Genomic DNA, 17,466 nt, shown 5'->3' on the forward strand with positions numbered 1-17,466 from the left:
GTGATGCCTGTGCTCCTCGCTGTGGACTGCAGTGAGCTCGTTGCTCTTTTGACATCAGGGTTGTCCAGCGCTCTGTGCGGCGGTGCTTCTGTGCTTGATGCGGTGTTCCAAGTGATGTTGCCTGGTGGCATCACGGCAGCAATGCAGGCAGTGTTGGACATACTTTCGTACACCTTTTGGTGGGACTGTGGGTAGCTACGCCACTGGAATGACATCCTGACTGTCTTTTGGTGGACTTGTAAATTGTATAGGAAATTGAATTATAAAGCGACCTTAGGTGTGAGAAAGGCGCGATACAAGTTGAGCTAATTATTATTCATATTAATGATCATATTGATGATTCTGCCGGCACGGTGGTGTAGTGGTTAGCACTGTCGCCTCACAGCAAGAAGGTCTGGGTTCGAGCCCTGTGGCCGGCGAGGGCCTTTCTGTGTGGCGTTTGCATGTTGTCTGTGTGGGTTTCCTCCGGTTTCCCCCAAAGACATGCAGGTTAGGTTAACTGGTGACTCTAAATTGAGTGTGAATGGTTGTCTATGTTTCAGCCCTGTGAAGTCCAGGGTGTACCCCACCTTTTGCCCGTCGTCAGCTGGGATAGGCTCCAGCTTGCCTGCGACCCTATCGAACAGGATAAAGCAGCTAGAGATGATGAGATATTGACGATTCTTCAAAGGAGCCAGGATTTCCCTTGAAATTTCTCGCCTTCTTCATGTGTTTGAAGTCATCAGTTGTGTTGTGTTTTGAGGGAGTGTTGGGAGACAGGAAGTAGCCCAATTTGACAATTTGCAGTCATCCATATTCTGTCAAGAACCGTTCAGCAAAGTCAAGACAAACGACAGTCCATCATTACCTTCAGACAAGAGCGTGAGTCAATCCAGAAAAATACAAGAACTTTGAATGGATCTTCAAGCACAGCTGGAAAAACTATCAAACACGATAATGAAACTGGCTCTCGTGAGGAACGTCCCAGGAAAGGAAGACCAAGACTTGCTGCAGAGGATATGTTCATTAGAGATCCCAGGCTCGGAAATCAGCACTGAACATCACCTCAGATTAAAGCTGACATGAACACTGGACAGAGTTTGAGGAGCGTACATGAACTGAATCAGGCCTTCACGGTCGAATTGCTGCACAGAAACCATCACTGAGGGAGGACAAGAAGAGAATTACTTGGGCCAAGAAACACAACGGACATGAAACCAGTGGAAATCTGTCCTTTGGTCTGATGAGTCCAACTTTGAGATTTTTGGTTCCAACCGGTGTGTCTTTGTGAGACGCAGAAAAGTTGAACGGAGGGGACCTGCACACGTGGTTCCCATCGTGAAGATGGTGTGAGGGCGCTTTGCACTTCACGCTTCACCAGCATCACGACCACAGCGTTCTGCAGCAACGTACCATCTCATCTGGTTGACGCTCAGTCGGATCACGATTTGTTTTTCAGCAGGACAGGAACCCAAAACACGCCTCCAGGCGACGTTCCATGAGCTCGAGGCGGTTTGGGATGAGTTGGACCGCAGAGTCAAAGAAAAGCAGCCAACGAGGGTTCGAAATATCTGGGAACTCTTTCAAGACTGTTGGCAAACCATTCCATTCTCATGAAGCTGATTGAGAGAGCACCAAGAGTGTCGAAAGCGTCATTGAAGCAAAAGGTCCGGTGGTGACTTTGAAGAATCAAAAAGATCGAATATTTTGCTTGGTTTACACTCTCTTTTTTTCCGACTACATAATTCCATTTGTTATTTCATCGTTTTGATGCCTTCAGTATCGTTCTACAATGGAGAAAATAATAAAAATAAGGAAAAATCTTTGAATTCGAAGCCGTGTCCAAACTTTTGTCTGGTTGTGCATGTTTACAGCTAGTTGAAAGATGCTAACGGTCACCAGGTTGATTGCTAATTCTTTTTCCCGACGCAAATATTTCCGTCTGTGAAGATAATCTCGACTGAATTTCAGAAATTTCAAGGCCGCAGGAAGGATAGTTCTGTTCAATGTGAAATGTTTCGCCATTGTGTTAACGGATTTGCTGCTTCCATGGGCACCAACGGAAACTGAATTTTGAACCCCTTTCCTCGACATGTGACGTCTGTATTTTTCGAAGAAAATACCTTTTTCTTTTGCTTTCGAGTAATCAGTTGCTTCATTTCTGTCCCGTCTCATGTGAATGTTAAAGATGAGCTCACACGCAAGAACGATGGATTATTATTCTGTACTAATCCTCGGTATTATCCAAAGATTCTATCACTTCTGTTCTGGCGTGAGTTGTTTGCGAAATGCAGTGTTCGCTTGTTGGAACATATCAATTTCTTTCCTGGCAGGTTTTTTTTAAATTCCAGCAAACATTGTGCAAAGTATTTTTGTGGCACAAAGTCAATATGCCGGAGCAAGCTGCTCGGAAAAAAAACCTGGAATGTTTTTTCAGGCATTTGCATGTTTTTGTGTCTTGCATCATCGCAAAGCAAAGCAATCGGATTTCTATGGAGAGGTTGTCATGCAGGAACGTTCTGGAAAGCTTGATTTTTCTTCGTAATGTCTCGATACGTATTTATCGACCGAGTTTTGCTTCGATTTTGTGCATCAAACCGAAAATGGGAACCGGTAAGAAGTGACAGTGTGTGAGCGGGGAATTGAGAAAAAGTCGGACCACGCACAACGTTGGATCGGTCAGAGGAATCGTTTAAGCCAGTCGATGAAAACTCGGATTCAGGCGTCGCTCGTCATGGGAAATGGATGATCATTTGTCGCTCGCTTGTGTGAACATCAGGTTTTCTGTGCATTAACGCATTGACGTGCTTTCCCTTTTCGTGACACAGTTCCGAGTTTATTTTGATTGGTCGACGCTGTCAGAGAGCGTCTTCTTTCCGAATCGCCTTTCAACCTTTTTTTTTACTTCTCCACTTGAGGACGGTTTGTCGTCTCAGAGTTAGCGCTGGAACTAACCTCCTTCTGTCACAGGCAGACAGGGAAGATAAACTATACGAGAGTCTCGTCTATTCCCGGATGGACCGAGTCTATCAGACGCCGCAGCGAGTGAGCCGAGGCGGCCGGAAAGACGAGGCCGAAAAGCTGGAGAGCTTCGTCCAGGCCTCCGATAATCCGGTTATCTGTCTCTCTGAAGCTTCACACACTTCTGACCTCAAGGCAAAAAACGTTAAGCTGCTTCTCCATCCTTTCTCGCTCGCTGACTCACTCACTCACTCTGACTTTCCCTCAGCATTCTTTGTCGCCGCTCTCGACGTTTTCTCTCTCGAACGTCTTTCTATCTCGCTTTTTATATCTCGCCTCTTAAAAATAAACAAAACGACGGAAGAAGCGCACGTGCTGGGCTTTTTTCTCCCCCCGAGCCGCTTCTCGAAACTCGGCTTCGACCGTCGCCACGCGACATTTTCTCTCAGCCGGGGCGCTTTTCTTTCACTCCTCGTTGGATTGAATTTGTCTTCCTCTGCATCTGTTATGTAAATAAACAAGAAATCTTTTTTGATCTGCCGAAAGAGGTGTCAAGCGCTTTCCCCTCACTCAACTAAATAAAGTTTTAGGGAGTTCTCTCGGCTTCTTTTTTTCCTCCGCAGTAAACGTGCCGTCGCACAAAGCAATTTATTACGAAGACAATGAGGCGTACGGGAGGCCATTACTCTCTCTGTCGAAACCACATGTGGAAAACAAACACACAAACTGAGAGTGCATATTTTTTACGTTCGGGGCGTGATGTTGTAAAAACGGCACGCTGAGACTGACAGATTTATGCGCGCTTGTTAATCCGAAGCTCTCGGGACACTGGCAGTACGTCTGCGTTGGTATTCAGGGTGCCAGGGCATCATAATGGGATAATTGGCAGGCTCTCGCCTCGATCTGCTGACGGGTCAGTATCTGGATCAAAGTCCACGAGCCGCCATTTGCAATGCTAATTTCCGCCCAAAGAGTCATTGTGCTTCGAAGAGGACAGCACTAAACGAGGACCTTTGGAGCTGCTCGACAGAGCCTTTTGTGTGAGCAAAAGCCACACGGCGAGAGATTATATGGCGCTCCAGATCCGATTGGCCCCCGCTATTGACTCGCACGACCCTGGACGACTGCAGAGATAACCCTTGACCTTTGGTTCCCACGACGCGAGGGATAAAGACCACGAGGACGTGAACGCAGTTTGAAAGACAGCAACTCGAGGCACGGCTTGAAGACCAAACGAGCAGTTCAAAAGTGTCTCTGTGAAGGGACACATTAAAACGGAGCTCGTTCTGTCCTCATTAGGAAGCGGAGAGACCGGACGATCTGATATCCGCGTTACAGCTCGGCCTGAAAGAGTTTGCAGCAGTCAGACGAAAGCGAGTAACCGTGTTTCGAATCGATAATTACCGGCTTCCTTACCCTTTCATAATCGAAGCCGGTCTCGCCTGAAGTGAGCGGTGAAGGAAACGGTGGCGCAGATAAGCAGAGCAGAGATTCTCCATCTTAATTAGATTCGCTCTCCGAATTCAATCCGTGTGCATCGGCGTTCACGCAGTAAAGCCGCCACGCCATAAGGCCACATCCATCTGCCCTTCCAAAGCATGTTCCTTCCAGCACATTAGCTTCATATTCGCTCCTCCAGAATCTGTCGAATGCGAGCGCACTGCCAGCATGAATCAGAGATCGAGTGGTGCTCAAGTGGGACTCGTCCATTCTTTATTTTCGGCCGCGAGTCTTTCGCTCTGTTGGACACAAAGTCGACGTGTGAGCTTGGTCACCACATTAGACACGAGAATAAAACAGGGATATATAACGCAATGAGTTGCGAGACTGATTTTTCCCCCACTCATGAAGTCATTCTTATTTTTCTTTGTATTTTTCTGTCTGTGAGATTTTTCAAGATGCCAGCTAACCTTACTGAAACCAGCGCAACCCTGATCAGGCAGGGACGAAAGGTGACCGAATGACCTCTCACGCCTGCGCAAAAGGAAGAAACCCCCTACTTGGGCAACGTGTTTGTTGGGATCAGTCTTGATGCCACACGCCCCGTGAACATTCCCGGCAAGATTTCTTTTGTTTTTTAAATAAAGCTTCCTCCCGTCTCTGTATTTGTATCTGTTTCGAATCACAGGGTTCCAAATAATGGATTTGTATTCGGGCAAGAAACTTTTTCCTTGATATTTTCCCTGTAATTGAAGCCTCGGGGCAGTTGTCGATTTCTGATGAGAAGTTTTAACCAGTGTAGATTTTTGGATGATGCAGACATGAGAAAATGTTGACCACTGTTCTGATAGTCTTGTTCAACTTTCTAAAATTCCAGTTCCGGTTCTTTCCCCAAAAGGTTTTGTGGTGTCCATGCACAGACAATCGGAAAGTCACGTCTCATGACGCGTTCCTCCCTCTGAAAAGAATGAACTCCACCCAGAATGATGACATCATCAATCATTTTGCATCTTGAAAAGTTTGTGGCTTTTTTTTTTTTTTTTGTGGATCTCAGTTTTAAAGACAAAGGTCCTGCAACAGCATCAGTCCTCTGTGGGAGTTGGTGGCTTTTGTGTAAAGAGCGCCACCTTGCCTTTAATGGTTGTGGGTTCGAATCTGAGAGTTAATGTAAACAGTGTTTTTCGAGTCTGGCTTTTGACCCAAAGCAAAATGAAGATGATAATTAAAAGACAAAAGTCCAATAAGCAATTGTGGTCTCTGTCCTTCCATGGTGTAGTGGGTAATGTCATGGTTTGTGGGGCTTCAAGTCTTTGGTTTGATTCTGCATGTGTGCTTAAATTTAGCGCGGGATTTAAGTATACACAAATGAAAAGTTAAATTAAAGAACTGATTAGTAAGAGATCTTGTGGCTCAATTAGATGAGCTTTGCCTCTGGATGGAGAGGTTGCTGGTTCAAACCCCAGACAGGTCTCCAGGATATGTCTGGAAAAGGTTCAGGAGTGATTGGCAGGACAAGAGTGGTGGAAGGTGCAGGTAGGTTGGAGGGCGTTCCTGTGGGGGGGTAATATCCGGGCAGCTGCCCCCCCAGTCTCACAACACAAAAACAGAAGGGGTTATGGTCCTCCAAGAGAGGTGTTCGACTTAGTTTTGCATATATAGGGAGTGCTGTGAAAAAACTATCACTTCACTTTTTTTGGAAGGTTTTTAAGCCTCTTTTTTTCAGGCAATTTTCCACACACACTCTCTCTCTCTCTCTCTCCCCCCTACTACTACCCATCACACACTCCATTCACTTAGACCACTGTAAGGACAAGCCAGATTTGAACCAGCAACCTCTGAGTTCAGAGGCATAGCTTTTACGACAAAGCCAAAGTCCTACACAACCCAACTCATGTTTATAGCACTTTTGTCTTTTAAAATGAGCCCCCCCCCCCCAAAAAACCTGCTCGATATTGCCCCCTAGTGGACAAACAAAGATGAGCTCTTACCCCCCCCCCCCCCCCCCCGAATCTTAATTCAATTTGGGTCCAAATTCATCTGTTAATTTGGTGGTCTGGAGCCTGAATGTTTGACTTCTCTGATTCAAATAAAATTAGCTATTTGGGACAGACGAGGTTCAACCTCTTCCGAGTCTGTCCTGTCTCCTGTTTGATTACAAGTTTGGAGCAAGACACAAACGAGACATACAGTTGTCAGGTTCTGAAGTTTACTTATCAAGGATGAGCATTCATCCATCCATCCGTTATCTGGAGCCGTTTATCCTGTTCTACAGGGTCGCAGGCAAGCTGGAGCCTATCCCAGCTGACTATGGGTGAGAGGTGGGGGACACCCTGGACAAGTCGCCAGGTTATCGCAGGGCTGACCGCATGGGCGTTTGTAAATGTATCTTGAAAGAGAAGGTGAGGTCAGTCCACACTGGTATACAGAGAACGTCAGAGAGCACAATTTAGCAACAGCAGCTCCTTAAAGCTCGTCAGCGATGGAAGATTCAGAGAACATGATGTTCTGTGAATAAGACGACATTATTGTAACAGTGACTTGCTCTCCTGATTTGCTGCAGCTGCGACTGGGAACCGGACTTCTTTCCTGCCTTGGGTTGTGAGGTTTGATGCACGAACGCAAATCCCCAAACGGTTTCTGACAATTGGCAGAACACGGACTGTGAGTTTGTATTCCAGGCCCATTGATGACTCAGGGCAGCTCGGGAACGTCAGATTGTCGAGGATTTCCTTCCTTCCGTCGTGTTTTAACAAAAAGTGATGATTGACTGACTCATGTAAATGTGGTGGATTGGGTTTTTTTCCCCATACAAACATCTACTTTATTTCCTTCAAGCATTTCTCACACAGTGCCACGACGCAGTTATGTTTCAGTGGCGGACCGGATCAGAAACTCGGCTGTGTTTGCTGTTGTGTCGTGTCTGTAGGAGGTGATGCAGATGGAGGCACAGCTTGGAGGTCGCCTCATTGACGAGCCACACGTTCTCCTGTTTAAAGACAGCTACCATAACCTACGCCTCTCCATCCACGACCTGCCCCAGGCCCAGTGGAGGAGCAAGCTGCTCACCGCCTACCAGGTAAGAATAATGTGTGGAATGGAACTCAAAGCTGAAACATTCCCAATTTCGTTGGATAGATCGCATGTGTGTTCAAGTATTTTTGAGTTCTTAACCATTAATAAGATGGGAGGATGTGTTTTGTTTCAAAGTGGTGCTGCTTCATGTGATCACGTTACGAGAGCTGGAGACTCTGAACAGACAAGATGCATGAGATTATCTTTAACGTTCATTCACTTAAAAATAAATACAATCACAGCCTGTCACCAGTTTTCTAATCAGACCACAGAGAGTCAGTCAGATCAGGAAATCTGAAATCTTGCCACTTTCCGAGCTGGGGTCTGTCTCAGGCCTTTCGGAGAAACCGCTCCAGAAGACACTCAGAGTCAGAAAACGAGAGTCGTTGAACTATGATCAGGGTTTTTTTCTTTTCCCTCAACAGTATTTATCAGCTCAACTGCAGTATTTGTTGAAGCGCTCCACATTCCTCCAGTTGACAACCCCTTGGACACACACACACGACCTCAAACCAATACATTTTTGAAAGAAGCACGTGATGGATTTCCTGCGTCAGGGATCTCTGTAACTCCAGAGCGTAAAAACGGTACCTGTCGTACTTTTACGTTTTATCTGAGGGTCTCGATCATTCATGGCTGTCCAAAGCAGGACTCGGAACCTTTTTCTTCCTCTCTCGCTCTCATTATAGCTCTCCTTCTCTCACTTTTATTCTCCTCATCTCGCCAAATCTGACTCCGACCCTCACCCCACTATTACACTTATTTATCCTTCAAATGGCTCCTAGCTATTCTCTGCCTCTTTTTTTTTACATCACTCTGCATGCGTGTTCCACTGCCTGAGTTTGATCATGGGCTCTGCGAGCAGGAGTTTAGCAGATTTCCCCACAGGCGCCACATTGAAAAGGGCTCTTGATACGTTGCTCCAGCCAGCATCAGGTTTTTAATGCTGCGCCGTTCTGCATTGGCGAACATTCTAATGGGATATTTCTTTGGTTTGGCCTCATTAGGATCGTTTCTGAACGTGCAGCGATGGAGCCCGACTCCATTACAGAGCGAGCAGCCGAGCCACAAATCTCACCGTAGTGGAGCTGCAATAAGTGCTACCTGAGGACTTGGAATTTACATAATGAGACAAGAGAATGATCCAGAGATCGATGAAACAGTAGAACCATGGATAGACAGATAGATAGATAAGAATTTGGCAGAGAAACAGGTATGATGTTTCAGGAGGAGACACTGGATGGGCAGATGTCCATCGCTCATTATTTAGGCAGATGGATGGACAGATACACAAACGAATATCCAGAGAGGTGGGCAGATAATTTGAACAGATAAACAAGCAGCAGACAGATGGGTTGATGGACAGACAGATGGATGTGTGCAGATTTCGTGGGATGGATGGATGGATGGATGGATGGATGGATGGGTGGAGAAAGAAACTGAGAGACAAACAGATGGACCGATGGATGAACAAAATACAACCAGCTACAAGTGCAACGAAGCAACACATGAATGGGTGGATGGATGGAGAAACAGTTTGCGAGGAAAACAGGTCAGACAGACAGACTGATGGATGGATGGATGGATGGATGGACAGACAAAAATTTACAGACAAACAACCAGCAGACTAATGAATATCTGGATGTATGGATGGACAGACAGTTAGATGAAAAGACAGACTGGTAGACAAACAGACAGAGAGAGTGAGACAGAGATCATGACAGAGACAGACAACAACAACAGGTAAAGAAACAGCTCGATAGACAGCAAGAGAGAGAGAGAGACAGATGTTTCGACAGACAGATAAACAATGAGACAGACAGAGAGCTCGATCAAAAGACGGGCAGAAATACAACTGGACAGAAAAGGAAGTAGATATTTATGTTGACGAACAGACAGATACAGTAGATAGGCAGAAATACAACTAGACAGAAACAGAGATACATCCAAATAGACAGGTAGATAAAGAGACAGACAGGCTGAAAAACAAATACAGAGGTAGACGGACAGACAGACGGATGGATAAAAACAGAGACCCAGGCAGGAGAGTCTCAATGAATGGACAGAGAGACAGATCAGGCAATAGACACCGAGGTAGATAGATAAACAGACAGACAGCGAGATAGAGAGAGACGGAAAAACAGGGAGAAATACAGCTGCACAAAAAAGGAAGGAGATATTTATACAGACAGACAGAAATACAACTCGGCAGAAACAGATACACATGCAGATAAAGAGACAGACAGATGGATGGATAAAGACAAAGACCCAGGCAGTAGAGTCTCGATGGATGGACAGCTCTATGGAGGTAGACAGATAAACAGCGAGACAGACAGCCATCATAAACAGGTGAGCGAGAGAGTGAGAAGAAGTCAGAGTGAAGGAGAGGAAGTGGATGTGTGGCAGATTTACTGCTCACTTCCTGCAGATTTCAGTGCAGGGCAGTTTGAAGTTCTTGGCTGTGGAGGAAGTTAAATATAGAGCTGCATGGAAATACTTTCCTCCCTCCTTCCCTCCTTCTGTCGTTTGTGCGTGTGTATTTTAGTGAGGTGGAGGAGAGATGGAGCACAGATTCTCGTGGGAGACTGATAGAGTAGAAAGCACAGTGCAGGGGTGTAGGAGTGCTCTGGACACACACTCCATCTCTTATCTCACGAATACTCATCGTAGCAAGGGTTGTTTTGTTTTGTTGTTTGTTTCTGTGTGTGTGTGCACGCATCACACTGAGCAACAGCTCCCCCTATGGGCACAAAACACCCTGAGCGAGGTTCGGGAGAGGGACGAGGAGTCTCGAGGTGGCTTCCTGCAGTCAGGACCTGATTTTATAACACTGAATCAAATTTGCTGCAAAGGGAATAAACAAGAGGACCGTGTGTGTGTGTGTGTGTGTGTGTGTGTGTCAAAGTTATTACTGCGTCATCATAAAAGCATCAGTGTGTTTGCTCCTGTGATTCATTATGTGTAATGTTCTCACATGATGGCGATAATGGGGTCGCTTTTATTTCAGATTAGTACTTAGTGCCTGGTGGATAAGTGCAGGCTGCGCTGACCTCTGCCTCGTAAATCTTTTTTTTTTTATTAGACTTGGGCTGATCCGCAAAAACAGTAAACACAGTGCTGTTTGCTCCTCAAACACTTCCATAAATAGAGAGAGAGAGAGAGAGAGAGAGAGAGAGAGAGAGGTCAGGCAGGTATGAATATAGAGTTCATGTGTTACTGCTCCGTCTTTATTAACATGTGCATCGTCCACATGTGTCCAGGAGATCCCGTTCTATCACATCTGGAGCGGCACACAGCGGAGTTTGCATTGCGCCTTCACGCTGGAGCGGATGAGCGTGAGCACGTGCGAGCTCTCCTGCACGCTGTGTGTGTGGCAGGTGGAGGGTGAAGGCCAGAGCTTCAGCCTCGACTTCAACATCTCCAAGGTAACACAGCTGGCTGTTCACACTCGCGGCGCATCACGCAGCGGTGGCGCCGAACCCGAGTCATGAGCCAGCCAGCGCTCTTCCTTTACATTTACAGAAAGCGCTTCAGAAAAGTGACGCTCAGTCATGAATCCGCCGAGACTCAGGAATTCAATCCGAACCCATTTGCGGCGACACTCCCGTTAGGACGAATAGCTGGTTATGGATTCGCAAATAAACCTGTCGTAAATAAACATTTACTGATCATAACCGAGTGGGTTTATGATTTGCATCCATCCGCTTGTCGAAAATAGAAAAACATCTCCTCCAGTGTTTAAGAAACTGCCTCAGGTCTCTGTTCCGGAAAGATATTTTCTCTCAGGATCGAGAGCTGATAACGGAACTGCTGCTAACGTTAGCTCGTTGCTCAGGGTTTCAGTAACAGCTCAGACAAATCAGGATTATTTCTGAAATGAAAAAAAAATGTCGTGGTCGAGGATCGAACCATTCGCCTTGCTAATGAGCGAAGAAGCCAAATTCCAAGTTGGAGATGTTTGCATTCACTTGCTAGCTCAGCTATAGACATCATGAGCGTCCGCTGTGATGGTGGATAGACAAAGCAACTCGGACGGCAGCCGCCGAGAGCGCGTCTGGAAATAAACAATGCTGAATTTTCTCACTATTACCACGATTTGAACGCTCGAGCAAAGATTTGATACAAACAGAAGATAGATATGTGTGGTTTTGACCCATATTATTGAAAAAAGTCAGACTTTTCTGCAGATAAGACGCTTCTACGGACCATCGAGTACCCAGATATCGCGTCCTGTCTGGTTCGACTGCCGAAGAATCGAGTCCGACCTCGGACGAAACATAGCCCGTTTTCTGACTGGGTGCCCAGTCTGGATTGTTTCTATCGTATAATTTTCCTGGCGCTCCAAGAAGCGAAATGGTAATCCACATGTTAAAATTATAACGACCGAGTGAACCATGACAAGAGAGAACGCTCATTTTATAGCAAAATTCTAGCAACACGAAATAAAATTCTTCCAGGATATTATCGAGAAAGCTTTCAAAACTCACCCGAGATAAAACGATTCCTGCAAACACGAGCTGCTTTGGTTTGAGCCTCTGTTAGATCAGCCCTGCCGACGTTGTTCAGCCGCGCTCGTCTCCTCTCCGGACTAAACCTCAGAGTTTCCTCGAATCACGGACGGAATTCTAAAAAATCGGAACGTGCCACGGTCACGAGTACTGTTGTGACCACAGCTACAGTTGTGTTCAAAATAATAGCAGTGTGTTTAAAAACGTGAGTAAAGCTCAAAATCCTTATAATAGTTTTTATTTCCATGCATTGGGAACACTGCACATTATATTCTACATCAAAACATGAAGAAAAATGTATGAATATTTTAATTACTTTACAGAAAATGAAGAAAAATGAACATTGGGCTGTTCAAAAAAATAGCAGTGTCTGCATTTTTCATTACAAACTCCAAATATTTACTGTATACACTGAAAAAATCTTAAGGATTTAGTATTCCTGTGAATCACTAAACTAATATTTAGTTGTATAACCACGGTTTCTGAGAACTTCTGGCACCTGTGAACAGGTATTCCAGCCCAGGATGATTTGACAACATTCCACAATTCCTCTGCATTTCTTGGTTTTGCCTCAGAAACAGCATTTTTGATGTCACCCCACAAGTTTTCTATCGGATTAAGGTCCGGGGATTGGGCTGGCCACTCCATAACTTTCATTTTGTTGGTCTTGAACCCTGATGCTGCTCCCTTACTGGTGTATTTGGGGTCGTTGTCTTGTTGAAACACCCATTTCAAGGGCATTTCCTCTTCAGCATAAGGCAACATGACCTCCTCAAGTATTTTGATATATGCAAACTGATCCATGATCCCTGGTATGCGATAAATGGGCCCAACACCACAGTAAGAGAAACATTCCCATATCATGATGCTTGCACCACCATGCTTCACTGTCTTCAGAGTGGACTGTGGCTTGAATTCAGTGTCTGGGGGTCGTCTGAAAAACTGTCTGTGGCTCTTGGACCCAAAAAGAACGATTTTACTTTCATCAGTCCACAAAATGTTTTTCCATTTCTCTTTAGGCCAGTCGATGTGTTCTTTGGCAAATTGTATCCTCTTCAGCACGTCTTTTTTTTAACAGTGGAACTTTGCGGGAGCTTCTTGCCGATAGATTAGCTTCACACAGGCATCTTCTAATTGTCACAGTACTCACAGGTAACTTCAGACCGTCTTTGATCACCCTGGAGCTGATCATTGGCTGAGTCTTTGCCATTCTGGCTATTCTTCGATCCATTCGAATGGTAGTCTTCTGTTTTCTTCCACATCTCTCTGGCTTTGCTGTCCATTTTAAAGCACTGGAGATCATTTTAGCCGAGCAGCCCATCATTTTCTGCACTTCTTTACAGTATACGTTTTACCTCTCCAATCAACGTTTTAATCAAAGCACGCTGTTCTTCTGAACAATGTCTGGAACGACCCATGTTTCTCAGGTTTTCAGAGAGAAATGGATGTACAACATGTGCTGGCTTCATCCTTAAATCAGGGCCACCTGACTGACATCTGTTTTTTCACAGAATGAATGATCTCACTAATTAAACTCCACACTGCTATTATTTTGAACACGTCCCTTTCACTTAATTATTCGATTACACAGACTCAGGAGCATGCATATCATGAATGTTGGGTCTGTTGGTTTTCTATGACTCTACTACACCTACTGGTAAATTATTTGCCATGTAGTCATATAATTTCCACCAAAAACAGTGATTGATCTGGTTAGTCGTGTTGGACTGCTATTATTTTGAACACAAGTGTATATACAGCGAAAAGATATGGCAGAGCTAAAAGAACGCTTAAAGCAGCGGAAAAACAAAGTCAGGCGTGCGCAACTTTCTACGCTTTGTATGGAATGTCGCTTGACCCCGCATTTGGAAATCCATTCCACATGGCCGACATCCAGGTTTCTATTTTGCTTTGACGTCAAGGATACCTGGTTACGCTGCTAATTCAGCATCAGCGGTCATTTCTGGAGCGCTAGATTAACGCCGGATCGTCTCAGTCGCTGTATGGGGCACTCGCTAAAGCTGCTACTTGTCCGTTTTTAGTTAAGATGTACACTCGGAAGGTTTAAAAGAACCCTGACTTTTTTCCTATTGGAGGGAAAAAAAAAAAAGACAGAAAACTAATTACAAAGAAAACCCAAACACTCTGTGTACGTTTACGCCGTAACTATGAATTCAAGCAAAATAGACAAAGTTGAGGCAAGAGATTACTCATGGAAGAATGAAGGGGGGGGGGGACCCTGAACAGTTCATAGACCTGATTTTTATATCTTATATTTAAAGCGAGACGGCCTTTCGATTTCATAAAATCGGTGAAATTTAGTTCGCTCTGAAATGTGGTCTTTGTGATATATGTTTATTTCTGTAATATCTCACAAAATATCAGGCCATTCTGTGGCTGGGAAGTTATTTAATTTGAGAGGATTAAAGCAAATAATGTGCATGAAATCGTTTCCCTTTGAGTGTGCACTGACAGTTCCATCATTCTGTCGCTAAATGAACAGCTGATCACACCGAGGTGCTCGCTGAGCGCCGATATTTATTAGTTTGGTCCTGCGTTTCCTTTCCTTCGGATATAACATCATGTCTTTTCTTCTCGCTTTCTTTCCGTTACTGTAGTCGGTCTTTCACGTTTCATTCGCACACTCGCGTCCTCCGTTTTTCTCTCCTGTTTCAAATTTGTATCCCACAATGCCTTGCGCGAACAGGGAAAGCCCACCACGTGATGCGTGGCATAGTATCTTGTATTGGGTCAGGGTGAAGCAGGAAAAAAAATAGCGGAGAATTTCAGGCCATGTGGCCCTAAATTCATTAATTATGTTTTTAAAAAACTGAATTAAACTGCAAGTCTATGATTCGAATTCAGTCGCTTTCGGGCCACTAAACAAAAACAATTGGGTGTTGGGAAAATTCTTTTCACGTCCTCCACTTGAAAAATCCGAAAGGCGGTCTAGCTTTAAAGTGCTGCAGAAGTTTGTTTGGCTCTTCACTGGAGTGCCGTTACTTTTAGTCCATCCAGTTTTGATCTGTTCATGTATTTCTTGGTATATCAAGCTCTCTTGTTGAATCTTGTTTCTTTTCATAGACTAGAAAATGGATATTAAGGTAAATAATGGAAGAATGGAAGTCAGTCCCGGCTCACTGTGTTCTGTGCTCGCGCTGATGCAGGACACCAGGCCACTCGACGCTGATCTCCTGCTGGTGGACAAGAGCAGCCCAGCTCTGGCCGGTCCGAGCGCCTTTCAGATCCCCTACCTCATCCGGCAGAAGATCTGCAGCAGCCTGGACGCGCCGTGCCCCAACGGAGCCGACTGGAGACTCCTCGCCCAGAGACTCAAACTCGACAGGTGCGACTTTCACCATCTCGTAACTGCAATCAGTCGTGTTTCATTGCCACAGAATGGAATTACAGGTCTCACCGGATCGACTTCATGTCCATCTCACCATAAAGGACGCTGATCAAAACGGAGATCCAGGAGCCGTTCGGTTCCATTAAATATCACCAGATCTCTGACGATTCCTGTGTAGGTCGTGTGATCATTTCGTTTCAGTTGGCATTTTCCTTTTTGTAAAATCTCCTGGATGTCGATTTGAACCAGTCGTGCCACAAACTGTCTTGATATCTTTTGGACACTTTTCTGGCGACAAGCTTCAGAATCCTTCCGGACGCGATCCGATTGGCTCTCCGCGTTTCAGCGGGCGGCGAAAATATCCCGAGGTGACTTAATGACGCAAACGACACAAAACGTAGCAAATTTTCTTCAATCGCGAGTCTATTGTTCGATTCGCGTTTGAGAACATCATCACATTGCGGAACCTCGTTCAGCGCGATAAATGACGTTTAAAAAAAAAAAAAACATTTCATGAGAAACATTAGCATGGGTTTAGTTTGAGTGAACACTGTTGGACATGAGCTCTTGAACACTACAGTCGTCCACAGCTTATTGAACACGGGCTGAATCCACAGGCGGCGATTTAATTAGACTCCTAGTTAACTTCCTCGAGCTAATGAAGCATAATGCGTAGACTTCATTTGTCCAATCAGCTTTACCTGGTCCAATTAATTGCCCATTTGAAGTGGCAGCGCTTTGCTTCAATTAGCGTGTGGGTGCAAAACAATCCATTTTCATTTGCTGACTTCTTCCCCACACACACACACACACACACATTTAAGAACAAATCCGCTTTGCAAAACATGTTTGAGAGGAAAAATCCAGCGGCTTTTCAGCTGCATTTTCCCTCAAGACAAAGTGCACAGAGGGGACAATACTTCAATCCCCTTAGGTATTTCGGCACCACGGAAAGGGCACTGGATCGAACTCGGACTCGCCTTTAGAGGCGTCTCCCTCCAGGATGGACCAACAAGAGCCTCAGCTTTGTTGTCATCGATCGGCTTTGATCCAAAAGGTTCTGGCCGGTCAATAGGAAAGGTCACGGCTACCTGAATATCAGCACGGCAACAAACATGGTGGTTCATGCTAAACTATTCATCAAACAAGGTTTGAAAGCAACACGGGCATGAGGAGGAATTCGGTTCAACAGCACTGTGTTTATTATTCAGAAAAAGACCGTCACTTCAGAGTCCACAGGCCCGAGACAAGGCACAATTTCTGCTTTCGTCCGATACTCAAAAAAAAGTCTTCTCTTTATGAACCGAAAGATACGAACGCAAGGATCGAGAAATCTCAAAATGACCTCCTGCTAGAACAAATCGTGAGCCGGTGAGATAACGGATGGTAAAACAGGTTGTAAGCAGACACCAGTGGGGTTTTATTCTCATAAGGTTTACTAAAAAGCAGCCAAATTATCAACCACGCAGTAAACCGGATTCGTCGACGTCGAGAAGCCGTCCTTCAGTCGTGTTTTATTCCTGACAAAAAATGAGCCTCAATGAGGCTGGAGCTCATATCGGCCACTCTTGCCGTGTGCGAGTTTGAAATCCGATCAATCCTGTGCGAGGAGCAGTGTTGTAGTCGAGTCACGAAACCTCGAGTCCAAGTCCCGTCTCGAATCCCCAGTGTTCAAGTCCGAGTCATTAAAAAGAATTTCGAGTCGAGTCTGAGAACAAAACTCCAACCGCACCACGCGACGGTGTCCGTTTCAGCGCCATTAACATTAGTTTGTTCCTGAACATGGCGTATGAACAGGTGAATGCGCTTCTCTTTATCAGGGAGTGTGAAGTATTCTGTCAGAGATGGTTGGGAGACGGATGGAAGTGCAGAAGGTGTGTTTATTAATACAAGTGAAGACGGTAAACGATCCAGAACGGCAGGCAAAATCGCCTGAAACAGGCGACAGGTCAAGCGAGGCACAAACAGGCTATCGTAGACTCGGCGGTATCAAAGACGAGAAACAGGAAATCAGGGATCAGGAAACCAAACAAGGAAATAAGGCTCGGTCATGTGTCAGCAAGGCAACTCAATACTTCGCAAACTAAGTATGTTTTCACAGTTTTTATAATCGGCGCGCTGATCGCGCCTTAATCCCGTGCAGGTGTGAGCTGTTTA

The 17,466-nt window shown here is 45.3% G+C and overlaps 1 protein-coding gene across 5 annotated transcripts in view; it reads left to right on the plus strand.

The window, feature by feature from the left end:
* Window positions 1-17,466, plus strand: part of unc5a (unc-5 netrin receptor A) — a 404,105-nt gene that overhangs the window by 377,710 nt on the left and 8,929 nt on the right. For all 5 annotated transcript variants that reach the window (XM_060901162.1, XM_060901164.1, XM_060901165.1 and 2 more), the window contains 3 exons: window positions 7,307-7,456; window positions 10,713-10,877; window positions 15,128-15,306. In XM_060901162.1, the coding sequence (XP_060757145.1) occupies window positions 7,307-7,456; window positions 10,713-10,877; window positions 15,128-15,306 (494 nt within the window). The remainder of the gene's footprint in view (window positions 1-7,306; window positions 7,457-10,712; window positions 10,878-15,127; window positions 15,307-17,466) is intronic.

The sequence above is a fragment of the Neoarius graeffei genome, chromosome 20, assembly GCF_027579695.1.
Source record: "Neoarius graeffei isolate fNeoGra1 chromosome 20, fNeoGra1.pri, whole genome shotgun sequence".
NCBI classification, from domain to species: Eukaryota; Metazoa; Chordata; class Actinopteri; order Siluriformes; family Ariidae; genus Neoarius; species Neoarius graeffei.